We start from the raw sequence: 23705 nt of genomic DNA on the forward strand, positions 1-23705 counted from the left end.
CCAGCAAATGATACTTGTTGAAGATGAAAGAGAAATTAAACCTCTGAACAAAAATTGGTACAGGAAAACAAAAATGAGAATATTCAGATTCTTGTGAATAAATTACAGGAAGGGTCACAATTACATTTATTGGACATGTCACTTTGTGTATGCCTTGTGGCTGGAGATATGATTGTAATTGTCATGTGAAATGGAGAAACAAATTCCAAGAATTATGTCAAGTTGAGTCATAGCAACAATCCATTGAGCTGCATAGGGTTTCTATCTGAAGTTTAGACACTATACTTCAGGTCAAAATAGGTCTATGTGTACTTTACAAACTTTTCAGTTGAAAATAATGTTTACCATCGCATCAGTTTTGGATAACAGAATTTTTAAATATGTTTTCCAACTTTACAATAGCAGTTTATCATAATTTGAAAACTGGTCAAACTTACTGAAAGAAATCAACTGCCTTATGTATGTGGTCTTGTTAGGGTTGGCATGCCTGTATTTCCCATTTTGGTCATTATTTTTGTCCCAATCATAGTTGTTGATCTGCTTGCTAACTTACTCTGTCTCTCTTACACATGCACAAATGAACAAAGACACCATTAATTTCCTATAATAGTCATCATAAGATGAAGATGAAGTAAAGAATTATTATTATTATTATTATTATTATTATTATTTTCAGGTGGATTCATGGCTGTAAGAAATGGCGAGGCAGGAAAATTGATTTCTCCAAGTGTAAGGGGACCAGGCTGCATAACACTGTATTACACCGGTACAAATGAGTACATTTATGCTTATTTGTCCATCATAAATCTAACAATCGGAAATGGAGTATACCCAGTATTAATGGATGGTCAAACAAGGATGATTATTGTGCCTGTCAACACGACAGAACAATATAACCTGGTGATGCTGCTGTCATCAACTTTCTATGGTGGAGCATTTTATCTGCACAATGTGACATTTTCTTCTGAGTGCCCAATGCTAGGTAAGAGATAAATGATAGACCCTCTCCAAATACTTATAAACCAGGCATTTGCATCTTCTTAGAACTGCTGTACAGTACCAGGTTTACTCATTGCATGCCAAGTCATATTTGTCCATGTAAGTTAAATAATATAAAGTGTGAGGTGATTCTCATACTTAGGGTTGATAAAATTTCTACTATTTAAACATTTGTATTTTATTAAAAAAACAAATAAGGCACTCAAGATGCAGTAGAAATAGTTTAGTGTGATATTTGCCCTTGCTTCTCTTTACTGACTTTACAATTTCAGGAATGTATTTAGACACTTCAAGTTGCAAACAAGCTTTGTAATGATTGGTTGTTAGTCTGCTTCCAGAGGGGTTCGACACTGCACATATTTTGTCATGCAAAGTGTCTACATGAGATAACTGTTGATTATAGAATTTTTTAAAAATGGTTTCAGGCAAATTCTGCATGTTAATGATGAAAAGGAAAATATGCCTCTTAAAAGTATTAATAATCAACAGAGAAGAATAAAAGGAATATTCAGATTCTTGTGAATAAAAGCAGGAAGGGACACAATTATGTTAATAGGAAATCAGGTGCCAACTTGAATATGTCTCATGGCAGGAGATATGATTGTTGTCATGTGAATTGGCCAAAACCAATTTGAAGAATTACATAAAGTTGAAAGATCATTGAGCTGCATAGGGTATGGAACTGAAGTTTGTGCAACTGTACTAGTGGTAAATAATGTCTACCTGTACTTTCAGTTGAACATAATGTAAACTGTCTCAGCCTATTTCAAATACTGAACTTTTTAATAATTTTACAGCTTTACAGTAGTGGTTTATGATGTTTTGTTGCACCTTACTGAAAACTAGTCAAACTTACGGAAAAAAAATCAACTGCCTTACTGAGATGGTCTCATCAGGGTTGGCAGGTCTGCTTATGTGAAAAAAGTCTGTTCACACTAGTACATTGACCCAGATGATATAAGCTTTGCTAGTGCAACTTTCTCTAATTGGTTGAATTTGTCTGGAAGAGATGTCCAACATGTTAAGATCAAACCGTCATGGTCCATGACAAAAATCACTACAATAACAATAAGGACTATTACTACAACTGTTGCTGCCACTGCTACAACAATACAAATAAAAATAGGTCATTGTAAAAATGCCCAGGGAATTTTACACCATCATCCAGCACCCATCCACCTCATCCATCACCAAATAGGTCTAAACTAAATGTTTTCAATATTGAACACCTAATGACAGTTTCTAACAAAGGTAAGGAAATTTCCCTTTTAGTGTTGAAATGTTCCATTATGTAATTTATGATGGGAGAAGTCCTGCTATATATGAAGCAATTCACAAGCTTTGAAGCTGTTCTTAGCCAGGTAAGCATGGGGCAGGCTAGATGCTCAGTAGGTTTATGGTGGGTGGTATGGTGGTATATCCATTTTACTGAATGAGGATTCCAGACTTTACTAGTTGTCAAAGTTGCTGTGGGATTAGCACCATTTTTCAGCAAATGATAGGCTATACATGGTAGTTAGTATAATGGTGGAGATTATAGGACACACAGTACTACTTATACGGAAGAACTGTGAATCAGTCTAGAAATGGGTGAGAAAATAATAGAGTATTTATGGGTTTGTTGGTCCATAATTGGTTAATAATGAAAATTAAAATTTTAGTACAAATATCTTTTGAGAGCTTATCCTATATGTAATTAAAAAAAAATATAGACAAATTTCTACTGATGCAATTTTATTATTTTTACAGGCTTGACGCAGGAGTACTCAATAATGAAAGTAGCACCTAATTCATTTGGTGCCGAATGAATAACGTGTTTCATGCACATGTAGATAAACAAAATGCCGCGGCTCATATGGTGTTCTCCACACGTAAGCTTGCACCAAGGTTAGATGTGCATGGAGAATTATAGGTCTCATCATCAGCACCCTGACATTTTAAGTTATTGAATTTTGAATATAATAGTGTTGCCATATGTTTACTATTGGAGTTGAATTATTACTGTGAGTCCTATAAATCATGGAAAACCCTGGAAAGAGCCACCAGCCCACAGGAAGCTGACAGACTTTCTCACATATCCACATTGGCTGACCCAGACACTCTAACCCACACAGGGGTGAGAAGGCAGTAATCAGGATGGACAAAGAAACTGGTAATCAATGGAAGTGTGAACAGATAGATTGACGCATTAGGGCAATTACAATATACCCTCTGTTTTCTGAAGTACAGGAATATTATTTTTCAAACATTTTACATATAATAAATAATATCTTATTGATTGCACAACTATATAAAAACCATGAATATAGCCTACAGAATTTTAATACAATTCTTAAAGGTGACAGGCTTTATCAATGACAGATGCATGGATAGATAGGCGGTCAAATGGACTGAATGGTGCATGATGGGGGTCGGTAGCAATATCTGTTTTTTGTGGAAGTGTGCAGATTACAATGCATGTATTTTATATTTTCAGACTGTCAGGACAGTGATTTTGCCTGCAAACACTACTGCATCTCTGCAGCAAACACCTGTGATGGACAGACAAGGCATTGCAATGATGGTAGTGATGAAGCAGATCAACTCTGTCGTATGTATGATAATATATTGTAATTGTTCTTGATAAGCAGTTCATTCTGTTATTGCTGCTTAAATCAAGGAGTCCAGTACTACAGAGATCTGTTCTGCAGATTATAAGAGGGAGACCCAAAACAGTTGTATTTGCAAGATATGACAGAATTACTAGCTATTTGCAACTTAAATATGCCAGAGATAGGAGATAAGGACTGCTCATAATTATATATTGTTGTTGTTAGGCTATTGTTTTGTAAGTTGTTTAATATTCTATAGCCATAAAGCTAAAAACAAAAGAAATTTCAAAGTTTATCTCTTGAACTTTTTAAATCATATAATTTAAAGATTGCTCCACAGTGCTCTGTGCTGTACCATATAGGAAAGATGCCGTTTTTGGAGCAGCAACAAAATAAAATTCTAAATGATGTATGGAAACGTAAGGGAGTAGCTGATGTACATCATATTACCCAATACAGTGTAATCCATCTTTATAGGACATAGTAACACAACATTTTGTTCTTTTGTCAACAGGATTCCCTGTTGTGTAGGACTAACATAAAAGTAAAATCAAGTTAAATCAATTATCCTTTATATGGAGATGTCAACTAAAACAACTTCAATTGTAACCGAGTATCACATTATACTGTTACTATTATCAATGTTCCTTTGATTTTGAGCTTTTTCACTCAATCATGACATCAAAACGTGTGTGTTCCCTTTTTCCATTCAGTCATGGCATAAGAACGTTTTTATTTTTTTGCAGCACCTTCCATCGAATGTGACTTCAATAAAATGTATGCTTGCAACTACACCTTTACAAATGCTTATTTAACTACATTGAACTACAATAGGACAACAGGTAAGCATGTGTTTTGTCTCAATTTATTGCATGCACATTAACGATACAGGGTTGATCTGGCATTTGACACGTGTTTCTTCTGAATTTCCATATTTCACACCCAGACTGGAAGCGCATTCACTGATATCACTGGGTCATTATTTTCAGATGCACCCATGACATTTTATACAGATTTTGAATTCCACACACAGTGTATGTGCAAAATTTAGAAAGCCTAGATCGGGTGTTACATAATAAATACAAAACCACATGCATGTTCTGCTCCAAGTTGGGGAAAAGAAGTCATTTGATATGGCTTATCAGTATCTCCGATCTATCTGGCATAGATGTATGTCTTATTCATCATGTCAAAGTGATTCATTCTTCCAACTGGGAATAAACACATAAGAAGCTTAAGTATTATGAGAGAAAAGGTATGTGTCAACATGACATAGTTGCACCTAACAATACGATGCCATCGAAGCTTAAAGTGCTTAGTCAAATAGGGGCCATAACTTCATGACATTTTGACAAAAGATAATGAAAATGGAACTTAGCCAAAGTCTTTTGAATGAATCTTGGTTTGGACTTCACCTTCATGTAACCTGCAGATTTAGAAGGTGTCTTGTGATGTTTATGTTTGGCTCATTTCATGGTATATTTTCATTTGAAACAGGTTGGTGGTATATTAATCTGTATTCAGGTTTTGATTTCTTTCTCATTTTGAAAAAGGCAGGGAATGTGGCATACACTTTTCCATCCAACCTTCTTTTTTCACACTTTCTTTTCTACTATGTAACAATAATGCCATGTGAGATAAATGTATTAAATTCTGTAACAGAAGCTATGTTATATACTACGTTTAGGGTCCTAGCTTTAATGGTCACTGGCAAAGATTAATATTTTCAATCTGTTTTTTACTATATAAATTTACATCTGTATGAGACAGAAGAGTCAAGTGTTAAAAATGTTGTATGCTATTTTTATTTTCATCCAGTTTACCTCTAAAGTCCAGGAAGTAACAGTGACCATGCAGAGCTGTACACTCCATTACTCAGATTACACCAATTGGTCATACACCAATAAAATGGAATTAAGCTTTTTAACACTAAGATATTTGAGGTCTTTTCTAAATAACCAGAATAACCAGTGAGGAAGTCCTGTGAAATTCTTTTTCTTTAAAATCTCACCCTGTGGAAAGTATCAAAATTATATAGCAGAAACTAAGCAGATTTCTCTTTGTTTAATAGTAGATATTAGTTTTTAATTGCATATATATACCTTGTTTTTCTGAACAGAAATCTAGTGGGTTTAAACATTTTGCTAAGTGTTACTTTCTGCTTTCCTCAAAGCTCATAGCCCAGTGGATTAGAGCACTTTGGTTATATCAATATAATATATTATTTTTTCACAATGAAAGTAAACGATCACAATATTCTTTTGTTTAAACTGGTTTAATGCATACAATTTTGTGATTTCATTGTAGATTTTTGGAATTGTATTTATATGCAAGGTATGCATTATTGGAGCTTTATGTACTTTTTCCCCTGCATCCCATTTGCAGCTTGTGTGTTCAGTGAGATTATTCAAACATAGAATGCATTAGCGTAAATAGATCTGACACTAAGGGGTTGTAAAGTCTCTGGTCTAAATGCAGTGTTGCCCAGCTCCATATATGCAGTGCAACTACCACTACAGTGAACTTTGTTTTCTTCAAAATGATAAACATGTCTCAGATGCCCTAATCTAATGTTTGTTGTTATCACCAAAAGTTACAGTATGTATGTATGTATGTATGTATATGTATGTATGCATGTATGTATGTCCCAATCAGTCTTCGTAAAAGGATATTTTATTCACTTAATAGGGTCAATACTGTCTCTTATAGGAATTCTGGATCACTCAGTCCAACTGTACTCATTACTGTCCTTCGTGGAAAGCCCAGTTGGTGTCTTTGACAGCATGTCCTGCTTGCAGTACAAGTATACCCAGTATGGAGAGGGAAGACACAGACTGGTGTCCAATACATCAGATTTCCTCAAGAATTTATACATATTTGATGGCTTCAAGGCTCAAGGCATTCCTGTGACTCTCCAAGCCAGTCTTCCAAGTGGCAACTATAGCATAATTTTTGAGTTCCAGACCAACATGAATGGATATTATGCACAAATTGATGATGTGGAAATTGTTGATGGAAGATGTCCTAATTGTGAGTTTATACTAAAGGGAAATCTTCAGAAGTTTTCAGTACAAATTATAGAAATCTGGTCAGAAGATATTGGCTTTCAGATATGTTCTTTTCCAAAGTTCATACCATTAAAGTTATTCTGTTGTTTTCTATTTTAAAAGTGTCTAACATTTAGCTGTTATGTGGTTTGTTTTGTGCTAAAAATATATAAGATTACAACCAAAATAGCATGTTTTTTATTGTGCCTGTAGTATTGTCAAAACTTTGCTGAAGGATGATCAAATCATAGTAAAACTGTATAGCTTTGAATGACTAAGCTGTCATAATAATCCAAAAACTTGAAGTAATTCATAGGTTAATGTGGATTAGGATCTAGAAAATATGACAAGAATAATTAGATAAGAACATGGAGGAAAATACATCCTGACACAATATATTCTTAAATACTAATATTAGCTCGTTTAAAAATCATTTTTGTACTTATTGAAGATCTTATATATGGTGAACTCAATTTATTATGAAATATGTGTGTGTGTGTGATTTGGATTTTTAACATAGCTTTAAAAAAAATTCAGTCATATTGCTATGATGTCTGCAGTGTGGCAGTTTATAGTGATGTCTAGCACTGGAGCATCATGCCGCAGGCATGTAGCATGATGTCCCACCCAGTCACATTATCCTGACACTAAGCTGACCAGTCCTAACATTAACCTCTTAATGCTGAACACCAAGCGAGGCAGCTGTTAGTACAATTTTCGTAAGTCTTTGGTATGTCACAGCTGGGGATCAAACCCACGACCTCCTGCATCCGAAATCAGATGTGAAGAAATGACATATACATTGAAGCACATTTCAAGTTCCATTCTGGTGTGTTTGATAATTGACATCAGTTACACCAAAATTCAAATATAATGATGCATCCATTGTACCTAATTAGGTTTGAATATTTCTGTTGTTCTTTCTCTTTCCACTTGTTAGAAGGATGGACATCCTAGAGGGGTACTTTTGAACACAAAATGATTAGTGCCAAGGGATTCTGATCTTAAAATGTGGGTGGCTGTTTGTTAGGTTGGGGTGGTGTAGTGTCATTTAAGAGGGGGGACTACTGTAATTGAGAATTATTGTATTGCTTTTAGCAAGGTCAAGAGTAAGAAGGTTTATTACTTTGCATCTATGCCTTAAGCAGGAAATTAATGCATAACAAATTTGCTAAAATAAATTGCCTTAAAAAAAGAAATATTTTATTAGAAAATAAACAGTTTTAATGTTTACTTTCTCTTAGTCATGACTTTTGACTGTGATCCTTTTCTGATAGAAGGGATGCAATTTGTAAAATGTCTGAACCTGAATAAACATTGGTTCCAAAATTTAATTTGCCCCTCTTAATAGTGGTTTTACAAGAGGGTAGTCACTGTACCTTATTTGTGTACAATACTCACCACAATTTTGTCGACTGAAGTCTACCTTTGCATTAAGCAGGTCAGGTTTGCAGTATCTGTTTTTTGCGCAATTTCAGTAGAACAATGTAGACCCTGATCCACTAATTCATTGCATCGGCAGTTTGATCATTTGCTATTTGACCATTTCATACATATATATTTACGGTCATTCTTATTTTTAAATTTCAGATTCAGTTTCATGTAATTTAGATGAGGAGTTCGTTTGCCATAATAGCATGTGGAATGGAGATGTACTTGAGATCTGTCTTCCGAATGCAAAAAAATGTGATCGTCGTGTTGACTGTTCAGATGGAAGTGATGAAATGGACTGTTGTAAGTGTATTTGACACACTATCAAAATACCAGTTTTAAATAAGCTGTTAATAAAACCTTGTGGGTTTAAAGGTTGGTCCTTCACCTGCAGTGCATTGTGGATTGTGTATAATCCAGACACAATTATTATTAACAACTTGTTTCATACGCCACTTGTCCAATTTGCAAATGACTTTCCATAAAGCACTTTGGCATCAAGCCATTTCAGTATGGCCACAATCATTTAAAACAGAAAAAAAACTTGAAATCACTTCTCAGAAACTCCTGAAGAGACAAATTGTACTAAAATTTACAGATCGCATCTTAGCAGAAGACAAAAGTGTTCAAATGATGCTGATCCATCATTAGATATAACCACTATTATTAAAATTATAAAAACCTTTAAACAACTTCATATAAATAGCTCAACAGAATTTGACCAAAGTCATTCCAGAAAAGAGGTCTTTCAGATTGAAACAAATGCTGATCCACCATATAATTTGATATATTACAACTTGGCATGAAGGTCTTTAAGATATACCATATATACTGTCTTATAAGTTCATCTTCCTTTATAGTACTATAAAAAGCCAATTTATTTCTTCAAGTACATTATCTGATCATAATACCTTAAGAGACAGACAATTACCTTGCAAATTCTGCTTTCCCAGATTACAATGTTTAGCTGAAGAAGCTAAAAGTTATCTGTTCACCTGTGAGGTAGACTAATCTCCATGTGACACATGGATTGACAGAAAATCCCATATATATCTCAGTTACTGCTTCTGCTCATGCTGGGTTGCATGCTGTTGAAAGAGAAGACTTGCAAAATATATTACTAGTTTCTGATATCTTGTTATTATCACAAATCTTACAGATTTATGATCTGCTGAGAAAATGAATTGCATAATGTTGGCCACCTTGCTCATTGAAAAAGAATTGCATAATATTGGCTGCCTTGCTCATTGAAAAAGAATTACATAATGTTGGCTATCTTGTAACATTGATATTAATGCAATAAAATGGTCAAAGCTACCCTGCAGTCACCCATTTCCAGATGAAATACTCCATATACTGCCTTCAGATAGTATATAGATTGGCAAGTTCTGTTTACTTGGCAAAATATGTGGAATGAAGACACCACAAATTGATTTCAGAATATTGGAGAGTTATACATGTTGTAGAACAATCTCATTTCTTTGAATGTTTAATTGGTTCTGAATGAAAACACAGGTCTGACCACCAACATGTCTGCGCTTTTGAAAACCAGATCTGAATGAAGTCAAGCCAAAGGTCATCTTTTGCATTATTTTTAACTTCATTGGGGTTAAGAATACAGTGACTAGAACATACACATGCGTGAATTCGTACAATATTTTATTTATTTTTGTGCATTCCAGTTAACAGGTTAATGGTCAGCACTCTGACTTTAATTTTAAGGTCAGAGTTCAAACTCTTAGCTCTACTGGCTTGCGAAAGTTATAACAAACAGTATGAATGGGTTTCTGACATTGATTATAGGGTAAAAGGGCATGTTTCATTTTTCAAGCTGTACTGAGTTGTGAATAGTATAACACATACAGTATAATACGTCTTTATCAAACTCATTTAGTGGATATAAATAATGCCACATCAAAAACTTATTTTTTCTTACCACGAAAATAGTAATTCCAGATTGAACCCTATTGGTCCAGTCCACTTAAGATTTCCAATGAACTGTTTACATCCTGATTTATATGATGGCACATTATGTTGCATCCTATTTGGCTACTTGTGACTTCAGAGGAAACTTCAAATAACATATTTTCAGTAGATTCACCAAATCCTAGTGCACTTACACTTGGTTGTATTGTTGCATACATTTTTTAATTGTATGAACTTAACCTGTTTGTTGTTTCTTCAACTATTTTCCAATTAAGTGTTAATGTCTTAAATAATAACACTGTGAGAATCATAGATTTATGAGACACCTACACTAGGTTTGTTAACTGACTGCAGCTATTTCATCCTTGGTGAATTGTTATCGGGCTAAATTTAGTTATTTAAGGTGGTATGGTATTTATCTAGATTTTTTAGGTTTTAGAAGAAAATATATATTTGCATATAATTCCCTAAATTCTCTTGATAACTTTAATAATGATATGTCCATGACAGAGGATTACATATTTATTTACTCATAAATTTAGGGGCTGTGATTCCAGTTAAATAATTTCCCACTTAAGACAACCTTTTTTTGGAAATTCTATTACACATTAAAGGTTGCAAGGCAGTGTGCATGTAGAGTGGATATATGGCTATAATTTAATTATAGAGTTTACGTTTTGTGCATTTTGGTATGAAGACTAAGCTTAGATAAAGGTCTGCAGTTAACACAGTCAATCCATATTATCCTTTATAAGCTATGGTCAAACATAGTGCAAGGAGTCAACATGTAGAACTAGAAGCATTTTAATTAAAAGTTGAAAAAAAAAACAAAACAAGCAAAGCATAGTTGCGTCAGATTAGGTGCAGGAAGAGAATACTGTGCTGAAAATGGAAAGTTTTTAAAATCTTGGGATTGGAGCTAGTATAAAAATTACATCATTTTATAGCAGGCTAGTACATCCTATGGGACAAAGATATACACATACAATAATGATAGCATTCAATAGTGGGTAAGCATTCAATTGTTTGCTGATTCTTTTTAATTTTTTTTTGTTGTTGTTTTAGCTTACAGTCTTGAATGTGACTTCAATGAACATATGTGTGGCTATCAAAACTACCATCTATCCAGTGCCCAGTGGAGAAGAGAAGCAACCCCTGTCAATATGGGAGGACATTCTTTATTTGACCGTGGACCTTGTAAGTATAATTTGATAGCAATAATCTTTACTACTAAATGGTCTGAGTCCATTTTGTTTTCCCTGAGAAATGTAGTTGTAATATGGTATCCTTTGTCCACTGGTGTTGTCATTCCTAACATTGGTTCAACATTCACATTTTGCTTGAGTTCAAATCCAACCAGTCGCAAATTTTTGTTTTCTTAATGTGTCATTTTCTTTTAATTGGGAAGGAGAATTGTTGATGTTTATATTTTCTGTGTGATTATTTGCAAAACACACCTGAACAGTAAACCATTAAAATCCTGCTTAGGTCTGCTGATTCATTATGCTGTAGAGAACAGGTATATCTTTTTAACCAGTATGTTTAAGCATAACATAACAAGAAAATTTGCTTGCTATGATTAAATAATGGATATATGTATTTTAACCCACTCAATGAAATATATGTATTAATCACTTGTTTAAAGTAAATATCCTCACAATATATTTATATTTTGTATCCATACTGTATGCAGCAATATAATTGTCTTTCTTCTTACTATCCCCTTCGTTAAACCTTTTTTAGGAAGCACACTATAGATTAATGTTTATTTTGGGACAGTTTACATCATTTTGTTCTTGTTCTATTCTTCCATCTTTCTGTATTGATCATTTGAGTCAGGATCATATTCATTATGGTCAGAGTAATATTGTGATATATTGATGCATTCGAACCACCTCAGCTGTTGATGGTATCAAATGGTGTCTCATTTCTGTGGCTTGTACAAGATACTCATGAATTTAGTATTTTCTTTGACTTCTCACTCTTATACATAGGGTATTGAAAACAACTGGAACAACAATGCCTAAAACTTGCTGCTTATACCAATGCCATGAGGGAATGGAATATATTTTAGCCTATATTCTCTATCCATCGTATCCTGTCTCAATATGTCATGTCATAAAATTAATTTACTCACAGTAGCCTTGTAAGGACATCATAGATTGAAACCGTGTTTAATAAGAGGAATTTTACAATATATATTTTCAACGTTTTTTAAATTTATTTAAAATTGTCAGGAAGTTATGACCCCTATTGGACTTTGCACATATTTTTTTCACACTGATCCAAACTTTCTTCCATTGTGCTCTGTTGGCAGTGATGTTTGTTTGATATAAATTTAAGTTTTAGTTCTTTGATACCTTGAAACTTTTAGTGCCTGGTTTTGATGGATCAACCACTCCAACCCCAGCACAATCTTATGGAACTTTTCCACCTGAAGGAACAGGAACACAAGCAACAGGGACGCACTGGATGTACTCAACCACTGAGCCAGACACCATGGGCTTAGCAACATCAACCATGTCAGCTGGTAACTGTTTTATGAAAGAGAACTTATCACCAAAACATTTATATTACAACTATTATTATGGAAGGAGACTTTCAGAGAATAAAACTCAAGCTTTAACAGCTATGAGTCCAAAATCTTTGAAATTCTGTAAGCTTATTTAAAATAATGTAAGAATCACTAAATTTTTTAAACCTAGAAACTTAGATTACTCGACTATAAAGCTAAATTTAAGTTAGTCATATTAAAAATCTCCAAATATCACATCATTTTGGGGAGGTGTTTCTATGCCTGTATAATTGGGTGTTTGCATTCCTGTATAATTGGGTGTTTGTATGCTGTGTGCAGCAATATAATTATCTTTGTGATCCAAAGTGTAGTGTTCTTCTTTCTGTCCCCTTAGTTAAACCTTTTTAAGGAAGCACACTATAGATTAATGTTTATTTTGGGACAGTTTACATCATTTTGTTCTTGTTCTGTTCTTCCATCTTTCTGTATTGATCATTTGAGTCAGGATCATATTCATTATGGTCAGAGTAATATTGTGATATATTGATGCATTGATGCATTCAAACCACCTCAGCTGTTGATGGTATCAAATGGTATCTCATTTTTGTGGCTTGTACAAGATACTCATGAATTTAGTATTTTCTTTGACTTCTCACTCTTATACATAGGATATTGAAAACAACTGGAACAACAATGCCTAAAACATGCTGTTTATACGAATGCCATGTGGAAATAGAATATATTGCAACCTATATCTCTCTATCCATCATATCCTGTCTCAATATGTCATGTCATAAAATAAATTTACTCACAGTAGCCTTGTAAGGACATGATAGATTGAAACCAAGTTTGATAAGAGGAATTTTACATTATATATTTTCAAAGTTGTTTTAAATTTATTTAAAATTTTCAGGAAGTTATGAGTCCAGTTGGACTCTGCACATAGGTTTTGCACACTGAACCAAACTTTCTTCCATTGTGCTCTATTGGCAGTAATGTTTGTTTGATATAAATGAAAGTTTTAGTTCTTTTTGATACCTTGAAAATTTTAGTGCCTGAATTTGATGGATCAACCACTTCAACCCCAGCACAATCTTATGGAACTTTTCCACCTGAAGGAACAGGAACACAAGCAACAGGGACAGACTGGATGTACTCAACCACTGAGCCAGACACCATGGGCTCAACAACATCAACTCTGTCAAATGGTAACTGTATTATGAAATAGAACCTATCACAAAAATATTTATGTTACAACTATTATTATGGAAGGAGACTTTCAGAGAATAAAACTCAAGCTTCAACAGCTGAGTCCAAAATCTTTGAAATTCTGTAAGCTTGTTTAGAATAATGTAAGAATCACTGAATTTTTAAAACCTAGAAACTTAGATTACTCGACTATAAAGCTAAATTTAAATTAATCATATTAAAAATCTCCAAATATCACATCATTTTGGGGAGGTGTTTTTATGCCTGTAGAATTGGGTGTTTGTATTCCTGTATAATTGGGTGCTTGTATGCTTATATAATTTGGTATTCGTATGCCTGCATAATTGAGCTTAATTTATCTTCTTCATAATTTCTTTAAAAAATAGAAGCAGATGAATTTTGAACAATGGTACAGTATGCTATCATTAAGCAAGGTAAAAACTGTGCTGGTCTGTTAATCTGTGTAGAATGATCATTGCAATCAAACATGTGGATTTTTATTATATGATGCAACCTTTATGAAGTCTAAACAAGTTGAAGCTGTGTAGCCACTAACAACAGCATAAACAAAAATAACTAATTTAATATACTTTAAAAATTAGGCACATATTTCAGTGATTGTTAAAATGTTGTTGAATGTTATCTCAGCTTCTGTATTTCATTATGAGAATCTGTTTTTGGTAGCTTTATTTGCTTTATTTTGCTTGATATTTTGATGCCAAAAGTGACCAAGTTTGGATTTGTCCCTATGGTTACCTCTAAGTATCTTTCAGAGAGTCAAATTATTTGTATAACTTCAGAAAGAGATGTTAGATTTTTTAATTATGACTTAATTTAGATCAGAGGTATGTTTGATGATTAGAGTTCGGATAAGGAAAATTGTATTATTTGGGTAAACATAAGCTGCAGTGAAAGTCAGAGGTGATCTCTATTATAACAACACCTCTCATACGCAGTCTTTTTATCAAGACACTTTCACAAAACTGCTGAAAAAGAACACTCTTATTAAGCATTCCCATCTCTCGATAGACTACGACTACTTTTTTCACTTCACAATACAGGTTTTATGAATGACATCATTTCTGCAAACCATTGCTGGTTTAACTGGTACCTGGATTTTCATTCAGCTTGTAAATTTCTTGTGTCAACAGAAATTCTTAAGACACCAGTCACACCCAAGTTGTAGTATATAGCATGATTTGGGTTTGAGGGATAGAACTTAATGTATATTGAGGCAGAAAATGTTGGAAGGAAAAAATTGTACAACTGTTTTCATGCACATTGGCCATCTTATGCTGTCCGAATTCATTGTCCATAATTTTTTTTCCAGGATACATTCTTGTTGTGAATGTGTCATTGACACAACGATGGGCATACCTGTACTCACCAAACTTTACCAGCGCTGGATATAGTTGCTATTTGCACTTCTCTGCTGCTTTGGCTGTTGGATACGGTGGGAGTTTGTACACTCAATTGGACCTGTACGACAGCTATGGCTATGCTAGGACATTGATTTCTCAATCTTACTCTGACTATCTTTGGACCGGATGGGTTGAACAGGCCTTTTACATTTCTCCAGGAGACTTCTACCTGATATTTTATGTCAATGGTTATAACTCTCAAGCAGCTCTTGACAATGTTTACCTATCTGGCTGCAATGGTAAGTGAAAGAGAATGCCTACATGTGTCTATTTGTCTTGCCATAAAAGCTTAATTGATACAGTGGTAATGCTTCCATTGTGATGTTATTTTTGGTGTGACACGGATATTACTTTTTTTATGGGCACCATCAACAATATTATGGTGCAAGCAGCATCAGCTATGTTATATATATATATATATATATATATATATAAAACTTAAATTTGGTACACAATTTTAATATGTGCCAAACTTTGTATCTGACATACCAGAATTCCAGGTATCCATTCAGAACACATTGGAGCATTCCGCTTTGGTCAGAGTCCATGATTTTAGGGATATATGTAAATTTTGCCCAAATGCAGGCTACCCAGATACCATTACTGTGTTTTAAACCAATCACTGAGATCCTGATTTTGTTAAGTGGGTACTAAAGTGATATTTTATGATTAGAGTAATGAATATGAATAAAAGTTAAAACTTGTAGGGGGAATGCAAACTTGGTTGTTAGAAGGGCAGACAATAACCTCTTCAGAACATGACTTTACATTGGGGCATATTAGTAGTATCGTCTTAGAACAGTTGACATGGCTATTTCAAATTGCAGATATCAGTGTGGTAAACTGTGATAACTTGTCAGCATGAGCCAGAAAAAAAAATTGTTAAGTGTATTAAGCAAGAAAATAATGGCAGCAAACTATTGATTTAATGACTAGTTTGGACAGTCACATCCAAGGCGATAGCCACTTTTTTCAGAAAATCAGAGGTATGCTGAATGTTTTGATATCTTCCTCGCATCCTCGTAATGCTATTCAAAGTTGAGACACTGATCTATGAAACGTTTCTTTTTCAAGTGTTAAGCTTCTGTATTTAGCCTTATTTCTCCTAAATACTGCTAGCAGACTAAGCCACAGTGATCTGCTCTTTTGATAATGGTTAGGTATATGGTTAGGGATCATTTGGTAGATGTTGGTGCAAAACATGGGTGTATTGAAAGGAAGTCTTGAGAAAGGAAATGTCGGCACAGAGACTTTGCATCCAGATGTGTATCCTCCTACATAATAATTATGGCTATATTTAAAGATGAAGTTGATTTGATCAGCAAACCATTATTTCATTGATGTCTTTTATCAGATCTTAAAGTTTTTATGTGCTCTGATATCTTTAAACAACAAAATTATCTAAACTAGATAATTGATCTAATGCTACCATAAATAAGTAAAAGACATTACAGATGAGTACATTCAGGATTCATATACCTATTAGTAGTGAACGTGTTTAAGGCATTATTATATGCTCATTTTTTCTCCATTAACTTTACATTGTCAGAATTGTTCAGTATTTTATGATATTGCACACCTTTATGTTGCATTCACATGCATAAAGAAAAAACTGCTTTCTCTTGTAAACAAACAATGGATGCAGATACCGGCACTTTTGATTTGTAAACAAATCATGTACACTTGCGTATTAGATACTTTACATTTTGGTTGATTAAATTTTTTTATGAATGAAGTATATCAGATGTTTCATGGACTGCCACATACCAGCTGCGTTTTGATACATTGTTTCGGATTTAGGCACCTGAATTTCCTCAAAATGTACTTTCTTAGTTCTGCAGATCCGAATTACGTGAGCCATGTGATAGGTTCTCAATCTTGATTACACATTTTTAAATTTTACTGTAATTTTGAATATAAGTGCAATTACATCCTCCTTACTGCACACAAAATGAAATAACCAGTAAATTCCAAAGCATCTTTTTGATAATTGCAATTGAAAGACTTGTATATTTCCCATATTATGATTTCAAATATTCACTGACAGAAACAGAAACACATTTGCAGATGTCAACACACTTCTCCCTTGCTTGTTCAGTCCGATGTACATTGTGTGGTATTGTCACATATAAATCCAGTCCATAATATTAAACTTTCATGGAATAAAAAAAAATACCAAAATCTATACATTCCAGATCAAATGGAAAAGTTGTTGCTATGCGCATTCATTCACAATATAACTCCTAATTTCAAATTTAGCTAGACACACCATTTTCTTTCAAATATTATGTTGAGTGTGCAATTAAGTTCAAATTTATCTGAGTGGAGTTATGTGCACAGGAATAATGTTGTTGTTGTGTAATGATGAATCTGCACTTGTGTATTTAGTTTGGAATATGGCATACATTCAGTTACATTGTTTCTTGTAGTGTATTTTGTTAATATAATTAAGCTTTAAGTAGAATAAGAAAATGAGCATATAATAGAAAGGTTACTGCATTTGTATGTGAAAATATGAACTAATTTTGTCTAATGAATATACTGCACTCCCAAGGTTGTGCAGTATTTCCATCTGAAAAACTTGTTCTTATTTTCCCATGCAAATGCAGCAACCTATAATTACAGGTGAGCACATTATTTTAAAGAATAATAGCAAAGTATTACACAGAATCATACAGATAGTTATTACTGTAGATGCTGACGTGTATAAATAATTTTTTTCTGCAAATGTTGACCAAGATGATTCATACATTTTTGGATGCATCAGCTGAACTTATATGAGGGTGGAAAGGACTTCGGTAGTTTGGCTCCAGAAATAGCAAAACTCCATTTTTTTAAATTCAGAGTTTGCATTAAGTACATATAATTTATTCATGAATATGTACGTTTCTACAAGTTTAAAATTGCTTGTAAAAATATCAGAAGCCAGTGTATGCAAGGATATGTAGATATGTAAATCCTCTTGAACTTTAGCTCTCCATTGAAACTGAGAGCACCCAAGTGTTTTAAAATGATTTGTTGATGGTGCACCTATATAAGAATGAAGAAGTACCCTAGATGCTCTGGTATGAGATTTCAGAAGTTGACCTCAATTCTTTTTTTATGACTGTTATTCCAGATAGAGCAGTAATCAGCTGTATCTCCTCCTCCACTGTTAGAAATACAGATCATGACAATTTAAGGAAAATGAAGTAATCTCTGTTGCCCTAGAGTGTTGACAATAACTTTCATGCACTTCTTTTGTGATGTCATTGACTTGATCTCATCGATGGTTGTATGTGTTATATGCAAATTATTCACCAATGCACAGGTTGTAACACGCCAATTTTGCATAGACCTTTCATATTCTGCGATATTTTTGTTGGAAATTAATGCTTGTAGTGTGCAATAACAGTTTTCTGCTTTGTGTGTGGACAGCAAACTAAGGTCAGATTAACACACTGAATACAATTTCTGCCAGGAACATGGCAAACCTTGTTCACGACACTAAACCTATCCCATGGGTTACATTTACATATCCTGTCTGCAGAGGTGGGACATGTCTACTAATCTGCACAGTGGTATAGCCTGGGTAGTTGGGCTGTGAGGTTTGCTGGGTAAAGAGGAATAAAATTTCGTGAGAAAAATGAAGTGGTGAAATATTTAACACATTGAATGAAAATGAGAAAAAAGTTATTTCATCTGGCATTTTATTCTACAGCTCTGGTAAAAAACAACTTACTATAGTTTTTAGCTCGTCAAATCAGAGGCCATGTAATCATATATAGCATGGGCCAGATTATATCCTTCTTCAACAATCCGTGAATAATTGATTCTTGACAACTTCAGAACTTGTTTCTGAATCTACGTTAGGTATTATAAGTTATTTGGTTTGTTAGTGACCTGGTATAGAAACGTACCAAGCTAAGCAAAGTTTCCTACTGGCTTGGTATCATTCCATATTTAGGTCACAAATGAACTATGCAACAGATTTACCCTGATGATGCCCTTGATTATCTTTGTTCACATTATTTTCATTAAATTTACATTTTATGCAAAGCTGAGAAATGATGACTTTGTAGTGTACATGTAAATGGACTGAAAAAAAAGTTAAACGTAGTTTGCAATACTTAGGTTTAAATGTTACTTTTTCTCTTCCAGGTACAACTACAGCAGGACCAATAACAACCATAGGTATGTTAAGAAAATATAATAATAATAATAATAATAACTTTACTCAATGAGTGTGACACAATCTATAATTATTAAAAAATGTTGATAATCTAGATAAATCCTAATTGAAATATTTCACTGAATGTTTTCTGATGTTACTTGGTACATGTTTTCAACTCAACGTCTGTAGGAACAACAGTTTGCCTCAATTATATATTGCACAGATCAAATTTTCTGAGTATTGGGAAGTGGTGTGAGACTGTTAAATTAAATACAATAGTTATGTCATTCTTAGATTCTTAATTTGAATTTCTTTGTCTTTTCATCCAGTGAGATTAAACATAATATCCATCACACATTTCAGTTCTGCTCAGTAACTTTTAAAAGATTCATTACATTGAAATCAAATTTGGTTTGAGACTTTTGATTAGGATGTCTTGGGTAAAGTGTGATTTTCACTACTTTTGGGAAACATATTATGGAGTTATGGCCCTGTTTGACTTGGAACTTTTGCTCTTCAGTTTACACTCAGTATATTTAACATGAATATATTGCATTCAAATCAAATTGAGAATGAGGCGTAATGTTTAAAAGATGTAGGTCAGGATTTATTTTTACCATTTTCAGGTCAAAATTTTACAGTTACATCATCTGGTAGACATCAGGCTCATTAAAATCTAATTTTTGACATTATCGAGCCCTGACTGACAGCAATAAACTTTCATGACCTGGTCACACTAAGGATTTCCATTCCACTTAATTTTAGTAATCTATCATATAGATTATTACATATCATAATAGAGAGAGTTATGATTCATCAAACTAAAATGAATATCAGAAAAAATTACTTTTCTGTAAATATTTCAATATAGGTATAGGTTTTTCCAGTATTCATTTCTTTTCACAACAGGTTTGGCAGCATTTTGCAAAACTTAAAAAATCTTATCCAAATGTAAACTTTGAAATGCTGAAATTTGGTATTCATATAAACTGTAATCATTCACAGTGACATGTTCCAAAGGATAGTTTCACTTAAGCAGTACGAAAAAACATGGCTTCATATTCTTGCTTGCCAGCTCTACCTGTTGTTAAGCAGATCTTCATTTTGATCAGATTGGTTTGCAAAATGCATATATTTTCATACATTTTTATTCATTATATATGAACAGGCAAGTTACCAGAATAGATGAATGATGTGATGATAAAATGACAATAATTATTACATAACAACACAGAGATTTTACTGCCTGAAACCATTCAGTTTGCTGAAGGGATGCATTTTAGTTAATTACTGCATCTTTAATACAAAGCAGGTTATAATGACCTCTATTTATGCTTCAGTGACACAAGTTAAATTTTGTGTTTTAATTTTTTTCTTGGGCTTAAAGGTGACAGATCTAGTGCATACTGTAAGAGATATGAATGTGTATCATTTGTACCTTTTTATCTCACCAGCATAAGTATGACAAGACAGGTATCTCTTTTGGAAGGTGGCAGAAACAGCTAGTGTCGTTCTGTTTGAATAGTTTTAGTAAAATGACTTTGAGTAGATTCCAGTTTATGCAATCAATTTAAGTTAAATTTCACCTCTAGACCTTTCATACGTTATGCTTGTTGTAGACAAGACATCATATGGAACAAACTATTATAAATTTTAACCGTTTCTAAACACTTGAATCAACATTAAGGTTTTTTGTTACAGTTGTGCTTAAGTTTTTGCAGGCCAGTTACATTTAGACATGTCATTGAATATTTGCAGGTCTGAGACACCAGGTTCGTTAGTAAATTTGTAGTTGTCTAAAAATCTATTTTATTAGTGTAATATACTTTTTGTATTGAAGATTATAGTATTGTATTTTCTCTTTCATAGGTTATAGTTCTTCAGTTCGATTGGTTGGTGGCCAGAATAACTTTGAAGGAAGAGTAGAGGTGTACTACAATGGTGCTTGGGGCACGGTGTGTGATGACGCTTGGGATGACAATGATGCTGCAGTTGTTTGTAGGATGCTTGGATATAGGTAAGGGATGATATTTTAATCTCTTTTACATGTCTACATCTTCTCAGTATCGAATTTTGTCACAATGACTTTTACATACTCTTGGTAAAGCAGCTTTGAAGAGGTGTGCATAATATGGCTCTACGTGATGAGGTTGGCTGAAGCCATTTGATACCTAAATTCTCCAGTGATAAGTCGATTATGGATATCTACAAAAAGCACTTGTAAAATTTTCATTTTACAAAGCTTTGTCCAACGATAAGTCCTCTCCCAAGTTTTGAACAAGTTGACAAAGCAGTCCCTAGTATGGTAATCACTTTATTCGATTCAGCTATTCATCCACATTTTGGTTTCCCATGTTTGGGCTTATCAGTGGTTGTTTGATTTCAGACAACATTGTTGTTAAGCTTAATACTGATAACATTAGTGAAGACTTTGGCTGAAAAATCTTCTTATAAATAAATAAATAATAATAGTAAATAAGACAACAGAAGCACCTGAAATTTGTTATTTGTATAAAATTGTTCTCAATTCCCAGGAGGAATTGATCAGAATTGTTTAAAATTCTTTGGTTAATTATGTTAGAGTTAAAGGAAACTTTAAGTAAATTTTTTTCTCCCCACCTTTCTTAAGTTATTTCATTTTTTTACCCCATGTGTATCAGCACTGTTGGAGCAACTGCAGTGTGTTGTGCTAGTTTTGGTGCCAACTACAATCTAAGCATTTTCATGGATGATGTCAGTTGCAGTGGATATGAAAGTTCTATAAACAGCTGCCGCCATAATGGATGGTACTCTCATAATTGTGGGCACTCAGAAGATGCTGGTGTACGATGTGGTAGGTATTTTGTTAGTTAACATTCTTAATTTTAATGTTATATGTATTTAATTACTTATCAACATATCTGCCCATACCTGCCAGATTATGCATCTCAATGAAAGCATGTGTTTTGACTCCAAACCTTACAAGCATGGCTATGTTTACAAAAGCTTTATTTCCAATACATCTTACAAAGATAAAAGAGAATGCCCACAACTGTAAAAAGATGTAAATGATGTGATTTACACAGCTTTACACTTAATGATAATGGTATACTTTCACTGCTGGGTACTTTATTTGGTTAATTTTTATAGAGATTATTAAAAGGTAATGGTGATGAGAAATGAACAACTGCTACTACACAGATCACTTAATTGACGGTCATTAGCATGTGATTTCTAGTCATCTGAGCACTGCTTTGGGGAGACTTGGTTGATTTTAATATGTAAAGTACACTAAGTGGAACAACTCGGTTTGTTTCATTTTAGGTAAATATGTGATGTGTGTTGAAGAAACAAGAGCTTTTACACAGTATTGACATAAATGATTTGTTCTGGTCTTCTCTGTGAGTGATTTTTGGCTAGTTCATGATTAGCACTACATTTTTAAAGGCTGATTGTACTCCATACATCAAAAGCAAGACATTGTTATTTCAATAGATAAAATGGTCAGGAGAAAAGTGTGGCATGCCAAAATGCAGATGTGGTTCAGAGAAGGATGAGCCATCAGTGAAATAAGCAGACCTCAGGAAAACTAGTTTTAATTGCTGGAGTTTAAAACTGAATCGCAGCAGCAAGGGGGAGCATTTTATAGTTTACTTACACTGTAAAACACTATATCTACATTAATCCTTCTGGAGTACATGACATCTGTCAACAGAGTAAAACCACCCTCCATCAAGCTAATAGCATGTTCACATAAATACATACATAATATAGTCATTGTTATTATTATTATTATTGTTGTTGTTCTTGTCAAATATAGCCACCATCTCTAACTTTAAAACCATATGGCAACATCTTGTGGATATGATTTTTTACTCCTTCCCTACAGTTGTTGTGCGAGGGTCAGATGTCATATATTGAAAAAGTTAAATTCCTCTTTTACTGTTATTACCAACCTTTGTACATGCATTCATAGGAGAAGAGCTTGATACTGGTATTTACAATTGACTTTGGGTTACAACAGGTGATCATATTCTAGGAGAAGGGCTATGTAATTATCAGGTAAAATATTACCATGTTTAGTTTTATGTGACACACAACCACCTTCAAAAGCATAGACCCAATCAACTTATTATGTACTGCAGGCACATCAGGGTCTATTATGTTAGCAGTTTGGAATGAATTATCCAGAGTCAGATACAATACATTTCTGAGTAACCGTATTCCATGTTTTCTTGTAATTAGTCATTCAGATCATTCCTCATGCAGTGCATATCGATCATTCCTAACTTCTCTACATTAGTTTTGAATTCAGCCATTTGAAGTATTTGGTTGAAGAGTTTGAAAAAATATCAGCAGATTTGACAAAACCATTTGAGATCAATATCTGCTACTTCAGCATCTTTTATGCATTACACCATTTTCACAAAAGAT

The 23705-nt window shown here is 33.6% G+C and overlaps 1 protein-coding gene across 6 annotated transcripts in view; it reads left to right on the plus strand.

Annotated features, from left to right (window-relative positions):
* Window positions 1-23705, plus strand: part of LOC149783476 (uncharacterized) — a 298719-nt gene that overhangs the window by 134987 nt on the left and 140027 nt on the right. For all 6 annotated transcript variants that reach the window (XM_089931706.1, XM_089931711.1, XM_089931709.1 and 3 more), the window contains exons 41-52: window positions 677-982; window positions 3476-3589; window positions 4337-4432; window positions 6300-6620; window positions 8228-8371; window positions 11060-11191; window positions 12369-12524; window positions 13562-13717; window positions 15049-15378; window positions 19280-19312; window positions 21162-21309; window positions 21953-22125. In XM_089931706.1, coding sequence (XP_089787832.1) covers window positions 677-982; window positions 3476-3589; window positions 4337-4432; window positions 6300-6620; window positions 8228-8371; window positions 11060-11191; window positions 12369-12524; window positions 13562-13717; window positions 15049-15378; window positions 19280-19312; window positions 21162-21309; window positions 21953-22125 — 2109 coding nt within the window. The remainder of the gene's footprint in view (window positions 1-676; window positions 983-3475; window positions 3590-4336; window positions 4433-6299; window positions 6621-8227; window positions 8372-11059; window positions 11192-12368; window positions 12525-13561; window positions 13718-15048; window positions 15379-19279; window positions 19313-21161; window positions 21310-21952; window positions 22126-23705) is intronic.

Source organism: Sinohyriopsis cumingii, chromosome 14 (genome assembly GCF_028554795.1).
Source record: "Sinohyriopsis cumingii isolate HCF-2022 chromosome 14, ASM2855479v2, whole genome shotgun sequence".
NCBI lineage: Eukaryota > Metazoa > Mollusca > Bivalvia > Unionida > Unionidae > Sinohyriopsis > Sinohyriopsis cumingii.